Source organism: Chaetodon auriga, chromosome 12 (genome assembly GCF_051107435.1).
Source record: "Chaetodon auriga isolate fChaAug3 chromosome 12, fChaAug3.hap1, whole genome shotgun sequence".
NCBI lineage: Eukaryota > Metazoa > Chordata > Actinopteri > Chaetodontiformes > Chaetodontidae > Chaetodon > Chaetodon auriga.
In genome coordinates, this window is record NC_135085.1 from 11,346,052 (window position 1) to 11,366,789 (window position 20,738).

At 44.1% G+C, this 20,738-nt stretch overlaps 1 protein-coding gene across 2 annotated transcripts; it reads left to right on the top strand.

The window, feature by feature from the left end:
* The first annotated feature begins 6,019 nt into the window (after positions 1–6,019).
* On the top strand, positions 6,020–20,731 carry LOC143329659 (integrin alpha-6-like). 2 transcript variants are annotated; one of them, XM_076745660.1, is made up of 26 exons: positions 6,075–6,331; positions 12,063–12,184; positions 12,292–12,371; positions 13,093–13,354; positions 13,624–13,755; positions 13,872–14,085; positions 14,180–14,373; positions 14,504–14,601; positions 14,704–14,831; positions 14,913–15,002; positions 15,229–15,290; positions 15,484–15,647; positions 15,735–15,878; positions 15,981–16,090; positions 16,229–16,385; positions 16,501–16,584; positions 16,678–16,757; positions 17,004–17,081; positions 17,169–17,271; positions 17,412–17,582; positions 17,742–17,843; positions 17,961–18,071; positions 18,593–18,691; positions 18,863–18,988; positions 19,162–19,242; positions 19,847–20,731. In XM_076745660.1, the coding sequence occupies exons 1-25, from the start codon at positions 6,156–6,158 to the stop codon at positions 19,228–19,230; spliced, it is 3,156 nt and encodes a 1,051-aa protein (XP_076601775.1). In that variant the 5' UTR covers positions 6,075–6,155; the 3' UTR covers positions 19,231–19,242; positions 19,847–20,731. The 2 variants fall into 2 exon arrangements, with proteins under 2 accessions (XP_076601774.1, XP_076601775.1); XM_076745659.1 differs by lacking the exon at positions 19,162–19,242 and having other exon boundaries at positions 6,020–6,331.
* The last annotated feature ends 7 nt before the right edge of the window (positions 20,732–20,738 follow it).

Consider the following 20,738-nt stretch of genomic DNA (forward strand, 5'->3'; position numbering starts at 1 on the left):
CCTTGGGAAACCCCCCCCCCCCCCCCCCCCCCCATTTTCTTTGATGTGTTTCAAAAAAGTTTCACCAAGACAAAGACCCTAACCCCAACTGAGACAGATCCCACACAGTGATAATATATATTGACATCACTGACAGATATCACTGATGATGACAGACAATGGATGGACGATGCTATCATATGATACATGTGCGATTTATTTTAGAGTGTTCTGTCTTGATGAGACAGAGAAGCAGGTGAGCGACAGATATCACATTTAGCTTTCCTGCTTTGACTGTGCTCCTTCCTACGGTCCACAGATATTTTCAACAATAACAATTGAACTCTGTGTGTGTGTGTGTGTGTGTGTGTGTGTGTGTGTGTGTGTGTGTGTGTGTGTATGTGTGTGTGTGTGTTTGAATGTACAGTATAGTTCAGTGGACCAAAACAGAGGGAAGGAAGCTCTCTGTGTGGTGCCAAAAGGACCGGTGGAGGAATTTCTAAAACAATCCTCACTCGTTGAAAGGTCCATGCCAGAATCCTCAAAGCGCCATTAACATGGCTCAGGACAGCTCAGTATTTATGTGTTTGTGTGTTTTCGTGTGTGTGTGTGTGTGTATGTGTGTGTGTGTGAATGAATTAGCAATTAGTTCAACCCAATAATGTATAGCTCTCCTGGCTGCCAAGGGCATTCATTATGGTGCAAACTGTTTTGTTGCACTGCCAGCTTTGACTTATGCACTGTTTGTGTGCACTGGTGTGTGTGTGTGTGTGTGTGTGTGTGTGTGTGTGTGTGTGTGTGTGAGCGCACACATCTCTTATGGTTGAAGAGGTAGATTTACTACTGGGACCTTTTCACCGTACCACACCACATGCAATGCAACAGAATTTTATTTTATTTTAATTTTTGTTGTTGTTGTTGTTGGATTTCAATAATCTTTTCTCTCTTTTTTTTTTTTTTAGCATTGGATTCACTTTGTTGTTTACCTTAAATTACACCATACCCAACAAGACTAAGACCCTAATATAGCATCCTAGCAGTCATTGAGGCTGTATTTTCAGTTAAATGCTATGGTCAGCTTGCTAACATGCTCAGAGTGATGATGCTAACATGCTTATGTTTTGCGGGCATAATATTTATCATAATCACCATCTTAACTCAGTGTGTTAGCATGCTAACATTCACTAATTAGGATTAAACACAAAGTACAGTGGAGGCTAATTTGAATGTCATTCTTTTTACATGTATTTATTAAAAACCCATAAGTTTACATTTTTGAACCAATGGTGGTACTCAATGGAAAATAAGTAATCACCAAAATTGTTACACAAAACAATTCATCCTGAGGGGTCATGAATATCTGTATCAAATTTCACGACAATCCACCTGATAGTTGTTTGAATATTTGACTCACAGTCACAAATGACAACCTCATGGTGGCGCTAGAGGAACAGTCAGGGGATCACCAAAGTCAGCAGGCTTTATCCTCTGGGGACCACGGATGTCCAAATTTCAGTAGCAATCCAGTAGATGTTGAGTTTTTTCTGTCTGAGATTAAGAGGTTGGTACGACTATTTGTGAGATAAAAAATAACTGAAAGCAGCAAACAGGCACTTCTTGTGTTCAGTGACATTCAGGTTGTTTCAGTGCCTCCTTGTTTTATTTTCCAGATGCTACACCCACACAGTGCACTCTGTCTTTTACTGTTTGCCACTGAGCCACTTTACAGGAGCAACTTAACTGTCTTTCTGAAACAGTGGGGAGAACAATGTTTACAACCCAGCCCACACTTTCTCAGCCAGTCCATAGATTGCGCCCTTAATTGTGGCAGGTCATTATGGCATTTCCTGAAATATTCATCATCAAATATACTCAACAATTTTACTGCTGTCAGAGGAAGATAGCAAGGTTGTGTGACGCAGACATTTAATGTGTCCAAAAGATGAATTATGTTTTGAAGAAGCAATTAGACACATTATCTTATCAGTGACAGACAGGCATTAGAAGGAGTGTTTATAAGATGAGACAAGTGCCGGCCGCCTGCCTGAATCTGTCGGGAGAAAACTGAACTTTGCACCTCCTTCAAGTTAGATAACATCTGTTTCAAGCACACCTGCACCCACCAACACTGGGACCCTCCCACACCTAATGCCATCTCATATTACATCCTCTGGCCAGGGCTGGGACACACACACACACACACACACACACACACACACACACACCCTGCTCATTCAGGAGGTAAATGTACAAAGGGAGGCTGCATTTGTCCCGAGGGTGTTACAGCACTGCTGGACAAGAGAAGACATCAATTCCTCCCTATTGACTGTAATCAATACACTCATCAACAAGGATAAAGGATCTGTTGCAGCCTGCACTGTGTGTGTGTATCTTTATGTTTTAACCATGAGTATAAGTCCTACTAAGAAATTGGATCAATACTGTGAATACGAGATACCACAAAGGGGAATGTAAATTAGACGTTTGTCCCCACAATGTCACTTGATTTCTAACTGATAGCTTTGTTTTCCTTCTTGTTTGCAGTACATTATACACGCAGCATCACACACACACTCATATGTTCTCAGTGTCTGCAAAATGTGAGAGAACCCTGCGTCTCATAGAGGACAGCTCTTCTGAAATGAAAGCACCAAAATCGTGATTTTCATGGGTATAAGTCTTCATCTGATGTTAAGAATGCATTGAAATGCATTAGACCAGGAACTTTCTTTCCTTAATTACTTTTGCACTGAGCCAGGCCAGCTGTTTTCCCCTATTTCCACTCTTTATGCTAAGCTAAGCTAGCCGCTTGCTGGCTGTAACTTCATATTTACCATGCAGACATGAGAATGGTAGTCATCATTTCATCTAACTCTTGGCAAGAAAGCACATGTGTACATTTCCCCCTGTGTCGACCTATCCCCTTAAGGAATGCTACAGCACACCGTGCACATTCAAAGCCAAACAGCCGGCTCTTAGCCTATGTGAGAAGAGCTAGGTCGGCACTCATTAATCTTCCGACTGTCCTGACTTTTTGTTGAAGGTATTCTGAGTTTCATCTCATCAGTTTCTCTGATCGGGATCAGAATCAGCTTTAAGTGAATTCTGAAATGTTCTGCTGTCCACATATTTACAGGCTCACGTAATCAATAGAGCTCAATGAAAATGCATTAATGTGTTGCAGTTGTGAAATACCTTGGGTTTGGAGTTCAATGATTGTGAAACAGATTCTACAAGTGTGTGTGTGAATGCAATTATCCGTATCTTGAGGCTATGTGTATCTACAGTGTCATAAAGACACACACCCTTCCAATCAGCTCGTTGCGCCACACCCTCAGATGAGTGTGCGTTTGTTTCCCCGTAGCGTACCTGGAGCTGCAGCTTTAAGAACAAATACTGGGCTGTGGCTCGGGCGAGTCTAGGCGCTGAATTTTCACTGTGTGTGTGTGTGTGTGTGTGTGTGTGTGTGTGTGTGCCAGAGAACATTGCTTTCACTGTCATTCCTCTACTTTAGCACCCAGGGCAAGGTTTTTTTCTCCTCTGCTGTCGTAATACTGAACATGCTGTACACTCAGCACATACTCATGACTCAATTCTTAATCCGGTGAAGAGACAATTCACAGAATATGCGTGTGTGTGCATGCATGAATAACATTTTAGCAGGAATTTTTTTTTGTGGACTTTGTTCATGTTTCAATAGAATCTTTACGTCATTATTCATTCACTGACTCTTTAAAATAAGCAGCAGCAGTAGTTAATGCAGTAGCAATTACTCATTAATAAGTGATCAGGAAGCCAATTCAGAACCAAGTATCTAACTAATTACTTGATACTGATCTGTTCTCAAGTATCTTAGCAATATTTACTATTTATTAGTTTATTCATAGTTATGAACTGCTTGTTTACTTTAACAGTTAGTTCCTGATCAGAGCTACTATGGAACAGTGTGCCTTTATCATTATGTGTGCCACTTCATGACTGAATGTCAATAGATCGATGCTCAGCTGTGGCTGCAGCTGCCTTTCAGTCTGTTTATGTGCAGACGAGATGTGTGACCTTTATTTCCCTGGAGGATATTAGAGGAGAAGAAGAAAAGGGGGTTAATGATGTTAACAGGCTGGGGTATGTGTGATGGTGAGGTTTGATGATCAAAACAAAACAAAACAAAACAAAACAAAACATGAGCACAACCAAGAATATTTTTGGCCATTAAACTGAGCTGTAGCCATGAAGGGATGAATGAGGGCTGGCAAGGCTGAAGGGTGAACACCAGCTGTGATTTGATGTCAGACAGAGGAAGAGTGTCATACAGTATGTCTGTTAATTAAATTGGCATCCCGGTGTTGTCTTTGTGTCAGTATATGACCACAGATGTACACACACACACACACACACACACACACACACACACACACACACACTGTTTACAGTGAAAGAACGTCACAAGCCAAGGGCGAGCTAAGCTACCTCAGCTCACCTCATTGTACACGCTGCTGTTAGCTCTTATCAGCGATAAGGCTGGTTCCTGTTTCTGACCTTCTGCAGACTGAACCATAAATCACCGGTGATCGTCCAGCTGGCTGCCGCTCTTACCTGGAACTGGAACGACAGCAGCCCGAGCCGGACAGGAAACACAACAACACGGACGCAAAAATAGAGTCAACAGGTCACATGATGATAGGGATTCCACTGCTTTCAAGAGGGGAGTTTTATATAAGATAAAGTGATATTATCAGGACATCTGCCACACATGTGACTGACCAGAATAAAAAGAAAGTTCTGAATGAACAAGCCTGTTCAAACACACACAATCTGTTAATTAAAAATATAATGGAGAACAAACAAACAAACCAAGATTAAACTTCTGTTTTGGTCCAACTCCAAGTAATGTTGAATCACAGAGCTGATCCTTACTGGAGATCATGAAGACTTAAGCAGATAACAGACCTGTATGGGAACCACATTCCTCCCCTGCCCTTTTCCCTTTCTGCGCTCCCCTCTTCCACCATTATTTGTGCCTTTTATACTGTATGTGGGCAGTTTCTTTCTCCCTCTCCCTTTCTGTCTGCCCTCTTTCTCAATGTGCAGACAAAGCCTGCGTTGTCTGCCGAAATGCTGTGTTGCGAGGACAGGCTTTGGGTCAGCGTCTCATGGAATGCCTTGAAAACCATCTAGGGAGGGAGTGTGTTAATGTGCGGGTCTGTGCCCAGTCTGGCTCCTTCTGGCTCTGTGACTCATCTAATCGGTCATTACAGAGCGCACAGGCCCTGTAGTGATAACATGTCAGGATCTGAAGGAGAACCCAGAAAGGATTGTAGTTCTAAATTCTGACTAATTTCTAGCTTTGGATTTCTGGGCTGTGGTTCGCAGAGGCCAGCTAGTGCGTTGCAGACACAATGGTTACTGTATATCTTTATTTCTTCCATTGCTTTTGGTCTAGAATCAGGTCTTTGTTTCTCTGTTTCCATCTGTCTCTCCCACTCCAGACCATTGTATTACTGTTGGTGTCTTGACTAATCACCCAACATTAAAAGGGAATATTACAAAAATATCAACTAACCACAGCGCCATCATGATTCTCCTTCTTCTCTCTCCCAGCCGATTGTCTCTGCTTCTGCTTTTTAACTGCAACGATGTCAGTAAACACAATTTACTGTGAGCGTGCGGATTACACTCCCATGTCTCTGGGTATTTTGCCAATATTTTCCCTCTTGTGGGACTTAGGATATGTTTTGTTTACGCCTGTTACCAAGGGAGTTTAACTGAAGTCTTTATTATAGCGTTATGCTTCAAGATCTACTGTCAGAAGCTGCCAGTGTAGCCCAAAGCACCGTTCTATCGCTGCAAATGTGTTTTGACTGAGCCTCAGGCATCACTAAGATGGTTAGATTATAGGATTGATCTACTGAACAGTCTAACAAGGTATTGATCTGTCCAGTTAAAATACATTTGACTAGTTAGATTTCTAAGCAGTTTGAGGTGTGGTATTGTGTGTGTGTGTGTGTGTGTGTGTGTGTGTGCGTGTGTGCCAGGGGAGGCCAGTGGGAGGGGCAGCTGCAAGTGGACAACATTCAACCCTCCAGCACCAGCAGACACTCTCATTCACACTCTGCACCTCAATCACTGAGGGTTCACCTTTCACCAGTACAAGGGAGTTTTGCATCTGATTATAACTCATGGAGGACAGGATCACCTGCGGACTGTGGCTGGCCGTCTTTCTCTTGGGATGTGGGCGACTGTCCGCTTTCAACCTGGACAGCGAGAATGTCCTGCGGAGGAACGGGGACCCGGACAGCCTGTTCGGCTTCTCTCTCGCCATGCACCGGCAGCTCGATCCGGTGGATAAAAGAATGTAAGAGCCGTTCAAACTTGTTGCTTTAGGAGGGGAACACAGATTTGGAGGCAGCGCGTTTACTTCAGCGTCGCCCTGGCCTCGGAAACACGCTGTGCATGTCATTAAAATAACTATTGTAACCTTGTAATTAAAATATCACAGCGGCGTAGACGGCTGAGTTTATTTTGAATTGTCGGAGATGCTAGAGGATTGAAAAATCCTACTTTATAGAGACGCCATTGAAGCTAACGCACTAGTCACTCGTTAGCGGGCTCAGGTAGGTTATGGCGCAGGTAGCTTCAAACCAGAACTTTTCCCACTAAATCTCAGCTCTCCATTTTCTTCAGCTTCTTACCAGAATGTCCTGTAACTTACACACCTGCTGCGAGTTAAACCACAGGCCTGCTGCTCGTTAATCTTTGTCAGTCCTTACCTCCAAGTTACTTATTTATGAGTTTTTATTGGACCTCCATTGCAGATTTGTATTCACGTGCACGCAACGGCTCTCTCTCTCTCTCTCTCTCTCTCTCTCTCTCTCTCTCTCACTCTCTCACTCTCTCTCTCTCTGTCTCTCTCTCTCTCTCACTCTCTCTCTCTCTCTCTCTCTCGCTCTTTCCAGACTTTCTCCTAAAGTGGTTTTAGGTGAGCTTTGGCATCCAGGGGCAAAACATCTCGTTGAATCACTGTTGGCGCTTTTACGGGCATTGATTCAGAGGGATTTGTCAATCTGCATAAAGGCTAACTGCCATCATGTGGTCACTGGTTTGAACAGCCTGAGTTTTCGCTGACCTGAGATCAGAGCAGTCAAATTCTTTAATCTGGGAATCTGTCAGACTACAATGGACCAGCTAGAAATAGACATCAGGGGGCTTCAAAGTATTTTGTTAGTCCGCAGTCAGCATAGAAATACTGTAAAAAAAAAAATACTGCATGCAGAAAATGGACTCTGAGAGAATTGTATTATTGTGTATTATGTCACTGGATTATTGTTCCTGATGGAGAAATACTAAAAAAAAAAAAAAAAAAAGTTACATTTTAATGTTGTGGTTGGCAGAGGTGGAGCTGACTTGATTTCTGTGTAATTTAATGTATAACAATGCATAATGCTTTATAAACTCATCATATGTTTTGTATATGAAATCTTAATTAAATTAGGTAAAGTAATAAGTAACAATCTTAAGATGTTGTTAATATATATGGTGGAGTGAAAGTGACATTGAGTAGAAGTATAAAGTAAAATGACCCGAAATAGAAATATTAATGTTCATATTCCTCCTGTATCTACTTAAGGTCTGTGCTAAAGTAAATGTACAGTTATATTCCAGCACTGGCACCAGTACAGGGGAAGATAAGTGCCTTCAGTAGGGATCAAAATCTGGTAAACTACTTGTGCTTTGAACTGGCTTTTGTAACTGATCAATGGAAGGGGTGAAGCTGCACTCTGAGTAGTGGTTTGTGTTTGTATAGCTAATGCATGGTGGGTCGCCACAGTGTGTTTAACCAGCGCAAGATGATCCTGAACTATCGAGGGTCAAGGTTAGCAAGCATCCCCAGGTCCTCAACCTTCTCCGCAGAGGTTAAACACACTTCTACTACTGCTGCGCATCCACACACACACTGTGGCAGTGTCCTAGTTCTCGGCTGTGTCTAAATGAAAGACACATGGTGATCAGCACGAGACCAGAGCCACCACAAAGTCCTACTGCTTCAGGTTGTAAAGTTAAATTCAAGAAGACAGAACACAGCTGCATTCTGTGAACTGGAAAACAACACACACCATTGTACACTAGATAGACTGAGCAGTTAGTGGAGGTGTCAGCTACTGAAGCGATTAGACGATTAATTGAGTTGTAGATCAGCAGAAAATTAATCTATAATTTTTCATCATCCACTAATTATTTAAGCAATTTCTACGCAAAAACAAGGCAAACCATTGTTTGTTCCAGCTTTTTAAATGTGAAGATATGCTATGGTTTTCAACCCCATCAAATTGTTTTAACATGTCAGTTGTGGCTCTGGGAAATAGTGATGGGCATTTTTCATTACTGTCTGACATTTTCTGGACTAAACTACGAATTGATTGATGGATAGAGTCACTGGCAGATTTATCCATAATTAGAAAAAAACATTATTTAAGATCGGTGTCGATATAGAAACAGGTGAGCTCGAGCCATCAGCAACATGTGCGTGCTCCCTTGCAACACAAGTTTGAAGGTGTGTGTGCATGTTCGAGCAGGAAGCCATGTTTGCTTTGCTTTTACAGAGGTGGAATGTGCTCTCACTGTGGACTGCGCATTTGTGTGTATGCACGTGCATTGATGCGCTGCTTGTGGATGCATGTGCGTGTATGGATGAGTGCCTGTATGTGTGTGTGTTTTAATGGTGCTTATGCATGCAAGGCGTTGCCTTGTTGTCAGCCACTTGGACGAGTGTCAGAGAGCACAATGTGCTGCTTGACACATTGCTAACCTGAGGCAAAAAAGAGGAGAGATTGATAGATTTTTGTATGCTTACAGTGATTTCCTTTTCCTGTAAGAGTTCAATAATGTACATTGCATGGACATGATGGTGTGTGTGTGTGCTTGTGCATCCCCCATGTGTGTCTCCTCACTGCTGGGTGTGCACTGTGAGTCACAGTCCTTTGCTAGCCAGCATGGCAACTTTTATGTAGTCTTATATCTTCCAGTGTCTTTCATGCCCCACAGGGAAGAGTGTTACATGTACCTGCAGGAGAGGGCAGGACTTGATGGGATTGTGTATATGCATGTGTGACTCTGTGTGTGTGTGTGTGTGTGTGTGTGTGTGTGTGTGTGTGTGTGTGTGTGTGTGTAGCATTCCATGGTTGGTCATAATTGCCAGATGGAGCCGTCTGTATAATAAAATCAAGAGGGAAAGCGCAAAATGCATGAAGAGAAGAGGGAGGAGGAGACAGTGAGTGAGAGCTGAAGGAAGTTTAAGAGCTTGGATTGAGTGTGAGAAGTGTGCGGGAGAAAGTAAATGCGTGTGTGTGTGTGTGTGTGTGCGCGCTTCAGAGAAATAAACTGGCTTTGGAGAAATGGATAAATGTAGCACAAAGAGGAAAGGATATAGAGGCATGCTATGAGAAGGAGGAAAGCGAGACATGCTGGCATGTTAAATAGTAATGTCAGTGTCATGTTGGTTTGGATTCCAGTGGTACAGGAGACAGGACAACTGTAGAGTTGAGTATTAAAGTCAGCTTTGTGTGTGAGTGTATATAATCTGCGTATGGGAGTCAGGTGTCCCCTCTTTCTCTTCCCTTCAGGTTAGTTGAGGTTATGCACCATCAAAGGCAGAGAGTAAGGAACTGGAGAAAAGAAAGAGGTAATGGCTGAAAGCCTGCAAAGAGGAACATAAATCACTTTTACATCTGGGCACCAAATATAAGCTGTTATTCAACCAGTCAGAGTCAGCGGGCTCCATCCTGGCAGACAGATGGAGGCAGAAGTTGGGTAACACATGACATGAACCTCTGGATCTGCAACCCATTTGGAGATGAATGCCTCTATTTGATAGGGTGCCGCTGGCTGTCGCTAAGCAACAGGCCATGCCCCAGGCTGGGCCGCCAGTTTGCTGCTGTTAGAAAAATCAACACACCTATCTCAACGGGGTGTCACTCTGCGCTGGTCGCCTCGCTGTGCTGCGCAGGCACAGTCCGAGTGTCACTGCCAGTATGTGTGTCTGTCATTGCACACTTGTACCCAAACACACACACACACTCACTCTCTCTGTTTGTCTTTGTCCTTCCTGTAGACTAAGCCCGTGTGTTAGGGCTTCCTCTGCTGGTGGTGAATGATTAGATAAACAGCTGACTCTCTGTCAGTGGGCCAGCGGGTCAACCTTATCACAGTGTTATTCTCTGACACATCATGTCAGCACTTCACGCTTCAACGGCAAAAAACAATAAAAGTGTGTAGCAGTTAAGATGATGTCTCTCTACTGAGGCTTTTTATAATTTGGATCATATGTAAGCAGCTGCTCTGCTGTCTAAATCACTTAATTGTTCAGATAATCACTGACATAATCTTGACATAATATGTTATTTTATTTTCACATAATTGTCGCTGTCTGTGCGCTATTGTTGGCTGCATTTTGCCCAAAGGCAACAGCTGAACGAGACCCTGAATGAGTATCAGCGTGTGATTATGCAGAAGTAGGAACGACAGTATCAATTCTCTGTTAATGCAGCAGAGACCCCAGACCCAGTGACCCCTTGGCAGATCACTTTCCGTCCATTCTCCTGACTTCCTGTGTCTCGGAGGATGATGGGGGTGGAGATGTGCCCACCTGGGATTCGCTGTTACTCACGAATCGTCTCTAGAGTGATGACTTGTCTGAATCACGCTCAGTTGACGAGCATGTGCCCGGACGATTCCTCTGGGTGTGAAGACGCGCTTTCTGTTGGGTAGGTGAGTGCGCACAGAGGTGGAGAGTTGACCTCGCACTGTGTGGTATCAAATGTCAAGTGTCACGCACTCCCCTTGTTGTTTAAACAAAGGCTGGATTGGACACTTGATGGGTGGGAAGACTGCACAAATTATAGTGCTCTGGTTTCTGAAACGAGGCCAAACCAATCCAGCGGTTAAAACAGGATAAACAGTGTGCACTTGTCCGTCACTGCAGAGGGAGCCTGTTTCTGTTGTGATGACTTGTCTTAATGCATTTTTTAGGGTCATTTCTACATGATTTCTCAATATTTCATTACATTTAAATCTCATAAGGCCAGCATTGTAAGACTGTGACCAACTCTGTGAACAGTTTCAACAAACCCATATTTCTGTGTGTCACATAAATAGATTTATTGGTCTTTGCTCATCCCCATCACGCCCGCTGAAGTCAATATTCGTGATTTATGCTTGTCTGAAAAAGTCAGCTTTTGTAGTTTGAAATCTTCCCCCACATGCAGTGTGTGTTGACTAGTGAGGTCTACACTGCAGACATGCTGATCACATTAGGCCTCTTCACTCTGACTATATGTCTCTGTGAATTCCCTCCCAGATGGTGTGTGTGTGTGTGTGTGTGTGTGTGTGTGTGTGTGTGTGTGTGTGTGTGTATCTGAGAATGCTCTGTGTTCCAGCTAAAAATGGCTTCTCTTAATCTCATCTGGTGAAGACAGTGTGCTGTGCAACATTAACTTTGGAGGTCATCGGACAGACAAAGCAAGCCAGAGAGAGACTGGTGTGTTGACAGTGTGTATGTGCCCTGAGCTTCACTGTAAACCTCCACAAAGCGTCAGCTCGAAGGGTGACGTCCTTGGCTTGTTTGATTCGCTCTGTGGGAAACCCTGGGAACTGGATGCCAATCCCCAAGACTTGGGTGTGGCATTTGCCCTTGTCCTTGCTCCACAAAGGCAGCGTCTGTGTGTGTGTGTGTGTGTGTGTGTGTGTGTGTGTGTGTGTGTGTGAGAGAGAGAGAGAGTGTGTGTGTGTGTGTGTGTGGAAAGAGATAGAAAGCCTGGTTCAGTCAACTACAGCAGGCGTTTGAAAGGGGTCTTTCACTCAGTGGGACCATGAAGACATGGAACATCAGTTTGGTGGCGGATGTGTGTGTGTGTGTGCGTGTGTGTGTGTGTGTGTGTGTGTGTGTGTGTGTGTGTCAGAAGACTGGAATGTATGATAATATAATGGAAGAAACGGATGCTGGATTGCAGATGAGTGTCAGTTCTTGTTCATTGCGTGCGTTTGGTCGATTTGCGTCTGTCTTAATGGATTCATCTGTGTGTCTGTTGCAGGCTCCTGGTTGGTGCCCCGAGAGCGAAAGCCTTGAGTGGTCAAAAGGCTAAAGTGACAGGAGGCCTGTACAGCTGTGACATGAGCTCAGATGACTGCTTCAGAGTTAACTTTGATGATGGCGGTGAGATATCTGCTCACACCTGTGTTTTTGGACTCTCAGATGTTTTACTGCAATATCTCAGTCACAATAACCTCTTTGTGTCTATTTTGGTCCCTGTCTCTGTGCAGAGGATACAACCAAAGAAAGCAAAGAGAACCAGTGGATGGGAGTGTCAGTCAACAGTCAGGGGCCAGGAGGCAAGATTGTGGTAAGACAGTGTCTCTTTGTATCTGACCCTGACCTTGAACAATTAAACACAAATTCCCCAAATTATCTGTTTGCTGCTTTTCCAACGTGAGGATTTTCTGCTTTGCTTCTGTTTTGCATTGCTATAAAGTGAACATCTTCAGGTTTTGGACTGACATTTTACAGACATCTGCTTAGTTGTCCAAACAGGTACATTTAAACCCACAAAAATTCATGTTCAAATTCATTTTTTATTGAAAGAAGGTCCACAAAAAAGTAAACACAGCAACCATAAGAGAAACACAAAGAAAGAACAGAAATAGAAAGAAACAGGAAGAAAAAAAAAGCACGGTTAAAGGAGGGAGAAGGGCCCATCAATCAGGAGTCGAAGATTGTGGAGAGGTGAAGAATGTTAGGAAAGGTTGCCACTTGCTAAAGAACTCTCCAGAATTACCTTCATCTTCTCTAGCTTTAGAAAAGACATGGTATCACTGAGCCACTGAGTACTGGAGGGAGCTTCAAGGTAGCATTTTTTGCTTTGAACAACTGTCTTAAACTACATTGATCAACTAAATGTTCCAGCAGAATATATGTCAAATTTATGAGTAACTGGCTTATCTTGCTTTGAAGCTGCTCAAGGTGAAATTTAAGGGAATATTGAGTTGGTTAATCACTGTGCCATCTAAGCTCAAACTTCCTCACAGCATCACTTCAGCTCTGCTGTGTTTCTGTGTCCCTGTCAGACCTGTGCCCACCGCTACCAGCGCCGGAGCAATGTGAACACACCCATCGAATCCCGTGACATTATCGGCCGCTGCTACGTGCTGAGTCAGGACTTGACTATTAACCCCATATCAAGTGAAGACGGAGGTAGCTGGCATTTCTGCGAGAGCCGGCCCAGAGGCCACGAGATGTTTGGCTCCTGCCAGCAGGGCCTCTCTGCCACATTCGACAAGGACTTCCACTACCTCATCTTTGGGGCTCCTGGAGCTTACAACTGGAAAGGTAGTCTAATGTGTGTGTGTGTGTGTGTGTGTGTGTGTGTGTGTGTGTGTGTGTGTGTGACAGCAGAGAGGTTGAACTGCACATGTGCTTCATTATCACATTTACTCTGTATGAGTTATGATTTTTCATTAGTAAGGGAATGTGCCAGTGATGCTTCTTTCAGTCACATGTTCAGCGTTAATCCCAATTGGATTTTTCTTGTCATGGGGTTTTAATCCTTTTATTGCGAGCCAGATCTCTCCCGTCTCAACTGGTCTCCTCTCCTCCAGGTGTGGTACGCTTGGAGCAAAAGAACGACACCTTCTTAGAGATGGGCATCTATGACGACGGTCCTTTTGAGGTGGGAGATGAGAACGAAAAGAACCCTGACCTGGTCCCTGCCCCTGCAAACAGCTACCTGGGTAAAACACTGCTTGCTCTGTTCAGCCAGTCACTTCACGTGATCCACTGCCATAGAAAAGTGCATTGAAGTATGTGACTGGCTCTGACTATGTATTGCTTTGCCTCCGTCTCTCAGGCTTCTCTCTGGACTCGGGGAAGAGTCTGACCAAGAAGGGCCAGCTGACGGTGGTGGCGGGAGCTCCGCGAGCGGGCCACAGCGGGGCGGTGGTGCTGCTGAAGAAAGGCGGAGACACAAGCAACATCCTGCTGGAAGAGCACACCCTGGAAGGGGAAGGCCTGGCCTCGTCTTTCGGCTACGATCTGGCCGTGCTGGATCTGAACAAGGACGGGTGAGTGACGCAGCATGATACCCACAGCTCCGCTTTGAAAAGTGCTGTTAGTATCACTGCATGCTCACGAACAAGTTCTGCTCCTGTTTGACAGCTGGCAGGACATAGTGGTGGGAGCACCTCAGTACTTTGAGAAGGAGGGAGAAATTGGAGGAGCTGTGTACGTCTTCATCAACAAAGCCGGAAAGTGGAACAAAGTCACGCCCACCAGAATCGATGGATCTCAGGACTCCATGTTTGGCCTGGCTGTGGAAAACCTGGGAGACATCAATCAGGATGGTTTCCATGGTGAGGTGGCGATGATTGTGCGTGTGCATATGTATACTTGCTGCCAGCTGGTCATTCTTGATGCCCCTGCTTGAATGGGGCCTACTTGTATAACCACACTGAAGGTCACTGTGGTTGTTCTTGCGGTCAGATTTTGCTGTGGGAGCTCCTTATACAGATACTGGTGCAGGGACTGTTTACATCTACCATGGATCAGCCACAGGCCTCAGCTCCAAGAAAGCAGCACAGGTGTGTAATAAACTGATGGAATAACACCAAGTTTGACTTCTCAGTCTCAGTCATGCTTTACAGTAAGTGGCTGTATGACAATGCGTGTTTCTCTTGCTGTAGGTTCTGTCCGGCCAGCCTTTAGGAGTCCGGCTCTTTGGCTACTCTTTGGCAGGTAACATGGATCTGGATAAAAACTCCTACCCTGACCTGGCTGTGGGATCCCTCTCTGATGCTGTCTTTGTCTACAGGTGAGAGAACCAGTACGATTGTCTCATTATAGTCTCTCTGGTCATGGTTGTGGAGTTGCTCACTGACTTCTGTCCTCCCAGAGCCCGTCCAGTTATTAATATCAAGAAGGAAGTCAAGTTCTCACCGAAGGAAATCGACCTCACCAAGAAGAACTGTGGCAACACCTTCTGGTACCTGTTTTTTTTTTTTTTTAAATATGAACCATTTTATTTATGGTGAAAGAGATGAAAGACCCAGTTTGTGAAACACATTCACTCTTTGATTATTAAGCAGAACCATAATATTATTATATTCACTAGATGCTTTGAATAATTTTTGGACATTCATCAAACGTATGTGGAAAATCACTTTGCCAGTTCTGTGTCTGACTGTGGATAAACTGCATTATGTCCCCAGCTTGGATGTCGAGGCATGCTTCACCTACACTGCCAACCCCAAGAGCTACTCTCCCAGCCTGAGTAAGCTGAGCCGTCTATTTCTTTTTCTTTGCCAAAATTAAACTGTTTGCAGTAACAAACATTAACATTAAAACATTGAATTCTGTGCTCTTCACTGTTGTAAAAGATCATACTTAAATGATACACAGTAGTAGGAGATTAAAGCCTTGCACTAAATGTCATTCTCCTCTGTCTTACTTCCCGTCCTATCTAGCGGTGGAGTACACCCTCGAGGCCGACAGCGACAACAGAAAGAACGGTCTCATCCCAAGGGCGACCTTCTCCGAGGCCACTGAACATGGCTACGAATACAAAGGGACCATCAGGTTGGACAGCAAAGGAACGAAACAGTGCGTCACACGTCAGCTCGCCATACAGGTAGTGACCCTCTCTGGAAATTCTTCTGTCTTATAGCGCGTGCATTGTGGGTGGCTCGTCATGTTGTGTGATGTTGTCGTTCTGCAGGAAAATATCAAAGACAAGCTGCGTGGGATCCCCATCGAGGTGTCTGTGGAGATCCAGAACGCCAAACGTAAACGCAGACAGAGCTCAACTCCTCAGCTGTCACCCGTCCTGGACGCCAATGAGCCCATGACGACTCGATCAGAGGTGTGTATGCAGGACGCTCAACGTAGGAACACAGTGAAATATTTTATAGGCATGCAGGAGATTTGTTGATGTTCCGGCTGCATCTGTGTAATCTGGCTTTAGGTGCATTTCCTGAAGGATGGCTGTGGCAGTGACAACGTTTGTCAGAGCAACTTGCAGGTGAAATATCGCTACGGCTACAGGACGACTGACACGTTCACTCCATTGGAACTGTAAGAGTGCGCACACACACACGCACCTGTTTTCATAAGAGTATTATATTTATAATGGCTTGTAAGGCTGGTCCCTTAAGACTGTGCACACACGGCCGTCCAGCAGCACACCGGCTCACAACTGCTGTCTGTTTGAAGGGAGAACGGTGTGCCGGTGATCTCGCTCAGCGACCAGAAGGACATCGCCTTGGAGGTCAAAGTGACCAATCTGAACGGAGATGACGCATACGAAGCCTCTGTGCTCGCCTCCTTCCCACGCTCCCTTACCTACTCTGCCTTCCGCGTTCCACCAAATGTAAGCCTCTCTGTGTCTACCACTCCCTCGCTGTCTCTCTCACACACACACACACACACACTGCATACACACATACCACTTTGCGGTCCTGATTGGAACTTGGTCTTGATTTCAGGAGCGGCAGGTATCCTGTGTAGCCAATAAAGATGGTTCTCAGGCTGATTGTGATATCGGAAACCCGTTCAGACGCGACTCAGAGGTGAGAGAAAAATCCCCTTTCGGCACCGTCTAGCTCCTCTGCACAGGTGGTACTCTTGATACTTATGTGATGTCTCTGCGTTTGTGCTCATAGACGACCTTCTACATTATTCTGGGTACATCAGGCATCTCTCTCAACACCACTGAACTGGAGATTGAGCTTAAGCTTGAGACGTAAGTCTATCTAATGGCCTAATAACGTTGATGTGCACCTTTTAAAAATTTAATTGATTGATTTTGGATGGTTTGATGGTGGTCTTGATCGTCTGAACCTCTATGAGAGGTTTGGGATTTCATTCCAAATAAACAATACTACAGATACAGAAGATACGCTCTTGGGCTGTAATGCGCTTACCTTCATTATATATTAACATTTGTAGTTCATCTGACTTGACCTGTGTGCAACCTCTGATCCGACAGGACGAGCGACCAGCAGAATATAGCCCCTGTTAAAGCGAAGGCCAAGGTGGCCATCATCTTGCAGCTGTCTGTATCAGGGTAAGGACACACACACAGTTCACGGCCCAAAAAACACACAAGTATGCTCAGAGTCATGCTACTAACTGTGCTTCTCTGTCTTTCCAGACAAGCCCAGCCATCTCAGGTCTACTTTACGGGAGAGGTCAAAGGTGAGGCGGCCATTAAGAGTGAGAGTGAAATCGGCAGTGCCATCACTCACCAGTTCAGAGTGAGTACAGGGAAGCTCAGAGTGGCTCATTCTCTTCCTCTCTTATCATGTATCCAGCATTCTGTATGTACATGTGTTTTAGTGAGGTAATTCATTCTGCATCACCTGAGATGGAAAACTGTTTCTGTCTTGATTTACAGATCATCAATCTGGGAAAGCGCCTGACAGACTTGGGCACTGCCACCCTCGACATTGAGTGGCCAAAGGAGACGGGGCAGGGGAAGTGGCTGCTCTACCTGATGAAGATCAGCTCCACTGGAGTGGACCACATAGAGTGCTCTCCTAAAGGGGAGATCAACCCTCTTAACAAGGTCAGTGAAAGCATCACTTTCAGGTAGGATGGTCTCTCTGCCTGCACGTTTAGTTTAGTTATGTGGTAGGAGAAGTGGGCTGTTTTACATTTGCAGATTTTTCTATTGTACACTTAGACAAATAAATAAATTGATGTATTTCTTCTTCTCTTCTTTAAGGATCCAATTAACTCCAGGAAGAGAAGAGCAGCAGAACACAGCCAGGGAGCCAACGAGGGCACTATTTCACATAGAATTGACATGAAGAAATCTGAAACTCTGGTAATACCACACTACCTGGTTCTGTTCTTTTGTTTTATATTATTATATTTAATGTGCTTTTGCAACCAGGTGTAGAGGAATCCTTTAGTAACTTTGTGATCCCTGTTTTGCTGACAGTCCTGTGACAATGGGGCAAAATGTGTGAGGATAAGGTGCCCCCTGCGGGGCCTGGACAGTAATGCAGTCATCACTCTCAACTCTCGTCTCTGGAACAGCACCTTCATAGAGGTAAGAATAAAGGAAATTAATGAATGCTTTTTGACAAGCTAATCTTGTATATTCAACAACTCTGATTCCAGGAAAGTTGGGATGAATGCGATCAGTTGCAAATGAACTGACAACACTTTTACTAAGTGTTCTCCAGTACATGTTGTACTATCCTATCAATCCTAATATATACAATCATGTGTTCACAAAGTGGTGAACCTCTGTCCATCCTCGCTTGTGAGCGACTGAGCCTTTCCAGGATGCCCCTTTCCTTCCTCAGTCTTCTCAGTCTTTAGTTGCTCCTGTCCCAACTTGTTTGAAATGTGTTGCTGCATCAAATTCAGTATAAGCGTATACACACAAAAATCAATGAACCTGATGAGGTAAAACATTAAATATATTGTCTTTGTACTGCTTTCAATTGAGTGTACGTCAAAAAGCAAACTGTCACATTCTTGGGTCGGAATTATTGCAGAAAATAATTTTTTTGTGTGTTTTCATTTGATTATTCTAAACTTTATCTTCTCATTTGTCTTTAACAGGACTATTCCCATTTACATCATGTGGAGGTGACAGTGAAGGCCTCTCTGCATGTTGATAGTGCAACAAAGAACACAGTGCTCCAAAATGCTGAGTCACAGGTAATAGTTGGCCCAAGAAGGGGGCATGATTATTGCATGACATGGCAGTTGAAATGCTGATGTCAGTGTAGTGTGTAAACAGAGAGAATAGAAAGACATTTAAAAGTGTTGTTGACACTCTGATTTGGAGATCTTAATACTGATGTTCTGCCACTGCTTTTGTGTTCCCAGGTGAGACTGACGGTGTTCCCAGAGATGCGTGCAGCCCAGAATGGAGGAGTGCCATGGTGGATCATCGTGCTGTCCGTCCTGTTCGGGCTGCTGTTGTTGGCCCTGTTGGCTTTCCTTCTCTGGAAGGTAGGACAAGGGACTGGGCCACACCCTGTGCCGGCTAATTAAAAACACATGCAGCACATATTCCTGGTTTTAACTGAAAAAAGTCTTTGAGTCTGTTAAGCATCATTTACAGGACAAATGCAGGTGTACATTAACGGCACTTACACATTTTCTAACAATTTGCCTCTCCTCAGTGTGGAGTCTTTGGGAAAAAGAATAAAGAGGACCCATCAGAAAAAGAGAGACTGACATCAAATGCATAGAAAAGAGAGAGGGTAAAATTACCCGCCTGCTATGAATGGGTGAAGCGTTTTCTCTCGCTCCTTTTTTGCTACAAAAGTGCTGCTTTCTGGTATGAGGCAGGCAGTGGCCACTTCTCACACTGTGACATGAATGCTACCATAAAAGCTGACTGATTAATTCTGCCAAGAGTTCATGCTGAAAAGGTCTGCACACATGATTATGTGTGGATCGTCACAGTTTACCTGCATGGCAAGGGGAGGTGATGGCTGATAAGCAATGACTGCGTTATTTAATGCTCTTGAGGATCACCACAGGGGCTGTTCTGCTCTCTTTGATTTTCTCATTTCCTCTGTTTCTATTTTCTTTTGTTGCATTTGCACATTGCAGTCACTTGGTCTGCAGGTTTCTTTCTGGCTACATTTAAACACAGGAGCATTAGAACATGCTTCCTGTCTTTAAGGAGTGCAGATGGCTTTTCTACACCTCTTCATGGATTCACTGAATCTTGGTTTTTCTCTGTGAAACAGCCTGATGACATTAAAAGGTTTCATCCTCTTCCTTTGCTTCCTCTTGAGTGTCTTTAAATAGCCCTTTCCCCAAACAAAACACTGATTGTTTTCCCTTTCTTCTCCGCAGTGTGGCTTTTTTAAGCGAGCCAAATATGAAGACAAGGTTCCCAGTTACAACGCTGTTCGGATCAAACGGGAGGAGAGAGCAGTAAACCCTGGGAATGGTAACTGGGAAAACCTGGAAAAGAAGCCCTGGATGACAACCTGGCATGACAAAGAACATTATTCTTAACAGCCAACGAGATCCCACCCCACACAGATTCCTGATGCTTACTGATAAACTGCCAGTTTCACCGTTTTATCTTTCCTGCCTCGTCTTTACACAGCGTGGACTGTAAATATCAAGAGACAAAAAAAATCATTTGAAAAGAAAAAAAAAAAAACTTTATAAGACTAAATACTTGATCAAACACTCTGCTTCAGGGGCTGAACTGATCTTGGATAAAGTCTGTATAAATCACTGGAGAAGGAGAGTTGCATTGTGGGAGACGGTCCTGCTCTGCTTCTGTCTGTCAGAGCTTGTTTTGTACATTTACTACATTCACAGTGTTGACCGGGCGAGGGAGGGAGTGTTTATAGGTTTTTTGTACATTTTTCTGAATGTTTTGCAGAATTGTTTGTATTTATTCTTTGTGAGGAGTACTTTATGTTACGTGCCCTACAGGCCAAAGAGCCATGCAATGCAAACACAGGCGACTTTTTTAAAAAAAAAAACAAACTAAAATGCGTTTTCCCCATTTTTTAGCATTTCTACTATGCATCTGCCATAATGTGTTGATCAGTCAGCATTTTTCATGCTCAAGGTGCCTCAGGTCGTACGGAGGAGCAGCGATTTATGTCCCAGTTGTCGAGTGCTCGGTTTGTAAATATACAGCCAAACCTCTGCAGAATCCACCTTTTACTCACTGGCTGTAAAATAGCAGAGCGAGCAAAGAATTTCTTGAATAAAAATTTCTAAA